Source organism: Tasmannia lanceolata, unplaced genomic scaffold (genome assembly GCF_043159265.1).
Source record: "Tasmannia lanceolata isolate RefF3 unplaced genomic scaffold, GAP_Taslan_0.1 ptg000026l, whole genome shotgun sequence".
Classification (NCBI taxonomy): Eukaryota; Viridiplantae; Streptophyta; class Magnoliopsida; order Canellales; family Winteraceae; genus Tasmannia; species Tasmannia lanceolata.
The window spans coordinates 657,660-663,215 of NW_027518703.1; the positions used below are offsets into that span (position 1 = coordinate 657,660).

General features: G+C 40.9%; 1 protein-coding gene across 1 annotated transcript; it reads right to left on the bottom strand.

The window, feature by feature from the left end:
- Positions 1-246: 246 nt before the first annotated feature.
- On the bottom strand, positions 247-824 carry LOC143858813 (uncharacterized). The gene is made up of 2 exons (XM_077369527.1): positions 711-824; positions 247-627 (listed from the first exon to the last, which is right to left on the bottom strand). The coding sequence occupies exons 1-2, from the start codon at positions 822-824 to the stop codon at positions 247-249; spliced, it is 495 nt and encodes a 164-aa protein (XP_077225642.1).
- Between the last annotated feature and the right edge of the window lie 4,732 nt (positions 825-5,556).

Sequence of the window (5,556 nt, forward strand, 5' to 3'; positions counted from 1 at the left end):
AGGTCCCCAAACCATAGCAACCTACGCCAATCGCGCCACAATATCGCCCATCACAGCCACTCGCTCTTCCTTGGAAAGGGAAAGGAAGACTTCAACATCCTTGTGATTTTTGTGCAGGTACGTATAGGCCCTAAGCAGCTCCAACATGGTGAAACCAGAGGTGCTCATCACAACGGCTTTCAATTCAGCAAGGCTATGGACCTCACCAGTCGTAATGATGGCCTCAGCAACCATCCTAACACTATCTTACAAGTAAGTCATATCAGATGAAAGTTGTCCACCACTTGTTCGCCTCTTCCTCTTCCCCTTACTACCTGATGATGGGGCTTTCAGTGGCGATGAGTCACTAAAGGCCATGCTGATGTCTCTAACTGGGGATGAATGACGTGATCTGGAAGCACGGGGAGCTGGGGGAGGAGTAAAAGCAGGGGTCGTACCGTCGAACATATCATCGAGCCCTACTGCCTGGCTTGATGAGAAAAGCCCCTCCACATCCTGTGTGTCCTGAGAAGGGGCATGTCTGTCCCTAGCGAACTCTCCAGTGGCATAATCTTCCCTGAACACTTCTTTCATCTCCTCATATAGCTCCCAACGGTTATTAAAGAAGCGTAAATGATCAGGATTCCTCTGAAAACAAAACGAGGCATTGTAAGGATTATGACCAAATTGTGTCTTCAAGTAATGATGGAATTATGACGACTTATACTTACCGCCAAATAGTCATTCTTCACTTGGTCTTCAACGGATATTTTCTTCAGCTGTGGATCCCAGCCAAATCCGCTCAGGTTGACGATAGTGTTAAGAAACCTATAGTTGGTTTTCATCCTCTTCAAACGGTTCTTAACGTGCTCCTTTGTGATCTGCTTTTTAAAGACAGTAGTAAGCTGTTGCGCTGCTGTACGCAGCATCTTTAAAACCATTGGGGGCCTTCTGGCCCTCGGCAATCTGATGCTGCATGGCTACTATGAGATGCCTATCCATTTCGTCGTTCCAGGAGTTATTTTTCTTCCTCTTCTCTACTGAAGTTGATTCCATTATATCTACAACATTGTGAAACAATATATCATCAAATAGAGTACCATTGAACATAGTAGAAAAATATTCAAATAATCACTCACAACAATATATCATCAAATAAAGTACGATGAAACAGATTACTATTACAACCCAAAAAATTCCAAATCCTAATACAATCAAACAACATATGATGAAACACAGTTGCAGAAGTCTAATCGAAATAGTCATAAAATTATTACAACCCAAAAACATGTCATCCTAATGACGTCGTTGTGCTGAAAATCATTCCACATATGATTCATTATTCTTGCTCAAAGTAGACCGCCCGCTCTCACATCTTCAGCCTTAGTAAGAAAACGATCTTCTTCTTCTTCATCCTCCTCCTCCGCTACAGTTAGCCCCAACTCATTGTCTACAATTGGAATGTATGTATCGTTCGGCATCTCCCTCCTTATGTGATTGTGGACGCAACAACAGGCTAACACTATGTCGACCTGTCGTTCGAATGGGTACATGGGTGGCGTATTAATTATGTTGAATCGCTTCCCTTCAAGACACCGAAAGTCCGCTCGATTACATTCCTTGCTGATGAATGCCTTTGATTGTACAACTCATCTGCAGTTCGAGGTCTGCGCCCTCTAATGTCGTTTAAGTGGTAATCAATGCCTCGGATAGGAGTTATAAAATTTCTCAGGCATGAGTACCCACCATCAGCAAGGTAAAACTTTCCTACAGACACACGAATGGATATATATAAGTTTCATAACCGAGAACAACAAAAGTGGTATGGAGTAAAAGACAAACTCAGTAGTACCTGGTAAACAAGGAATCCCATTCGGCTTTGATAAAGCAGATGCTAGGACCCTAGAGTCTGATGCCGACCCTTCCCACCCAGCTAACACGTAAGTAAACTTCAGGTTGAAGCCACATACAGCTAGCACATTTTGAGAGGGCCATTCCTTACGACAAATAAATCTAGGTTTCAGATCCTCGGCTACTGTTGCTTGAATGTGTGTCCCGTCAATTGCACCAATGCAATCCTACAATATGGACATTTAAAATGTCACCCGTCAGTGCTGACATATAAGTAACTTGTTATGCAACTTACATGCTACTACAAGGTAATAAACGATACCTTAAAGTATGGCATAAAATTCGGGTTGTCAGCAATGTGATGTGGTGTGTCCCTTGATGGAGGTAATATGAACAACTCTTGCAGTTTGAGCACAGCAAATAGAACCTTGTTAAAATACTTTGAAACAGTTGCCCCTGACCGTCTAATGGATGCTCTAATAGTATGGTTCCTTTGGCTGTGGGCAATTACTTGTAAGAAAATCGCCACTTGTTCCTCAACACAACAGTGTATTGTGTCTTCAAGTAGGACCGTGTTTCTAAATATTGCGATGAAGCTGCGGAAGCACCGAACATCCATTCGCAGAAGCACAATACAATGATTCTCTGCATTCGTAACACGTGTAACAAATGTCCTACGAGTTTCGTACCCACTTTCATAAGGGCCCCTTGTCATATTTTCTTCAACGTAAAGCCTAACCCTAACCGTCGATGTAGCTACCGCAGCCATTACTAGAGCTACAGCTCGAATAATCAGTGTCCTCCTATCTGGTAGTTCTCGAGGCATGATAATCGATGGTAGCCCTATATGAGCAACACCAAACCACCAAGACATTATAACCGACCACACAAGAAAAGCAGAAAAAAATAAAAAAGCTCTACAAAACAAGCTGTAAAAGATCAAATTAGTATCCTAAACCAACAAAACAAGCTGGGGTTTTTTATGAAAACCAAAACAAAATGTATAACACCCATCCACCCACATATCACCAACACCCAGCCACCCACAACCAAGCCATTATATCAGAACCCAACAACCAAGCCACCAATAGAAATGTACAACACCCATCCACCCACATATCACCAACACCCATCCACCCACAACCAAGCCATTATATCAGAACCCAACAACCAAGCCACCCACAAAAATGTACAACACCCATCCAAGAACTGAAACCAAAATCAGTGAATTAACCCCAAAATCTGCAACCCCATTGCAAATACCCCAAAAAATCCGAACCCAAATGTAGAAAAAGACCAAAAAAAACTTCAAAATCAGTTAAATAAGCTCAACACCCACAAGTACCAATGAAACAAAACACCAACACCCACAACCACCTCAAAGAGGATTTTTGCAAACAAGATCGAAGAGGGTTTTTGCAACAAAAAAATCCGAAGATGGAGACCAATTTCAACAGTAATGGAGGCCCAACCACATATCATCAACACCTCCAAAACACCTACATATCATAAACACCCACAACCACATAGAAAAGATGAAATACAAACCCAAAAACACAAAATGGAAATCAGGCCCTAAACCCTAATACATGGGTCCGTTCTCAACAAAAATGAAACCCTAATCACAAACAAAAACTGGTAATAATGCTTGAATCTCAATAGATCCAAGCCATTCTTTGTAAAAAAAAAGAAGAGGGATGGGTCTGTTGGAAAAATAGATCTCTTGCAAAGAAGGTTGTATCTGTTGGAAAGCCACAGAGCCCAGGAAACCCCATTTTTGTTGCAAAATCGGATTTTCAAAAGACTCAATTTTTTTCAGAAAAAAATGTACCCTAACCAGTGAGGGACCCCATTTTTGCCAAAGGAGGCAGCAACTCAAACCCCATTTCTGCCATTAAGAAGAAGTCACCATTCTTGAAATAGAACCAAGCCATTTCATCCCAACAGATTCAGCCCATTTATTCCCAATAGAACCAACCCATTTCTTCCAAACAGCTCAAACCCCATTTCTGCCATTGCTGAAGGAGGCAGCAGCTCAAACCCATTTTCTGGAAAAATTTGTGTTGAAAACACTACATTTTTTTCATGAAAATAGGGGTTTCCAAAAAACAGAAAAGAGAGGTAGAGAGAGAGAGGGAGAAGCAGATCCCCCATTTTTCCAGGAAAGAAATGAAAAAATGTGATGGTAGAGAAACAGAAATAGTCCAGTAGACAGAGAGGGAGAGTACCTGCTGACGGAAACCGGTCTCGAGGGAGAGGGGATGTTGCAGGAGAAAAGTCTGGCCAGAGAAGAGGCGATCGCCAGAGAGGTTGGCCGGAGAAGACGAATGTGGGTCTACGGTTTTCTTTTCTCAAAAAATGAGTTTCACTCGAGTGAGCCTCAACGAATTTTCTTGTGTGGGAAAGGAAAATGCTTTTCTTGCTGTTTTGGTGAGAAAGTTAATCTTGTATTTGGCAAGAAAGTGGATTTTTCACATCAGTATAATTAAAAGCCACATAATATTTGAAGTTTTCCCGAGAAATGAAGAGAATAGTGGGAAAACCCAATTCTCGGAAAAAAAATGGGTACTTTCTTTTCTATGCCTTTCTAGAGAAGGCAAGTGAACAGAGCCTTTAAGTTTCAAAGGTAAAGGAAAACGTCAAAAGTGGAGAATTTATCCTCGTGCAGTGAGCCAATCTCATGATCCACGAAAAGTATCATTGTCCTACTTTATTTTTATATTTTGCTACTTTTCAACTGTTGTTTTCTAGAAAAGCATAGAAAAACTTTTCCAAAACTTTTAAAACATGTACTTTATTTAGTTTTTTTTTCAACTCATAGGGCAGCTGCCCCCTTATTACATACGTGGCTCCGGCCCGGTGACAATCAAGCAGCCCCGCACCTACTTTGGTACATGTGGCAACATGAGAGTGGCTGCCTAGTATAATACTAAAACAAGCATATCTTCTAGTATTGTTTTCTAATATAACCTGTGAAAGTTGGGGCCCTCCTTTGATTCAGCCTGACTGCATTTTCTTGGGGAATTGCTATATATTTGGCCACCTCCCGTGTAGTGTAAAAAGAGGAATCAAAAATACACAATAGGGCGTGGAAGAAAAGGGGGCCAATGTATCACTTCCCCCTTTTCTATGGTGTTCATCTTATATCTTAGCAATGCTGATTTGATCCTCTAGCTTTTGATTCACATGTATTTTTGGCCGTTTAATGTGGATTCTTGCCAATATTCTTTTGAAGGGAATTCATTTGCAAACTCTTGATTAAATGGTCAGGATCACGTCCAATAGGATTTTTTGAGCAATTGACTACTAACACAGGGCCAAGAAATAGAAAGAAAATCCAGAAAACAAGCAAACATGAACCCACTATGCCACAGAAGTGTGTCTCTTTATAATTTTCTCTCATAGAAAACCCAAGGTTTCCCATGTAAGTACATCAGAGTCTTCTTCCTCTCTTTGGATAAGGAACAATGTATGCAGTAGAAGAAAATAATGTTTACACCTTATTTTGAAAGAGGTCCCTATTAACATACTACATTTCACCTTGCATCAAAAAGAAGAAGACATTGAACAATAGAGACATTCATATCCATGAAATCCAATCTCCGGCACAGTTGCCGGAACTCTGTCCAAATAGAGGACATGAACAGAGGAGAAAAGAGAAACAATGCTAGAAAATAGAAAAAAAAAAAAAAACATTGTGATCAGGATCGTAGGCGTGTTAGAAAC

Bases quoted from the DNA above. Each gene is read 5' to 3' on its own strand.
- LOC143858813 (XM_077369527.1), bottom strand. From the start codon at position 824: ATGAAAACCAACTATAGGTTTCTTAACACTATCGTCAACCTGAGCGGA. The intron at 628-710 runs GTAAGTATAAGT...TTTTGTTTTCAG, and splicing joins TGAAGAATGACTATTTGGCG to AGGAATCCTGATCATTTACG.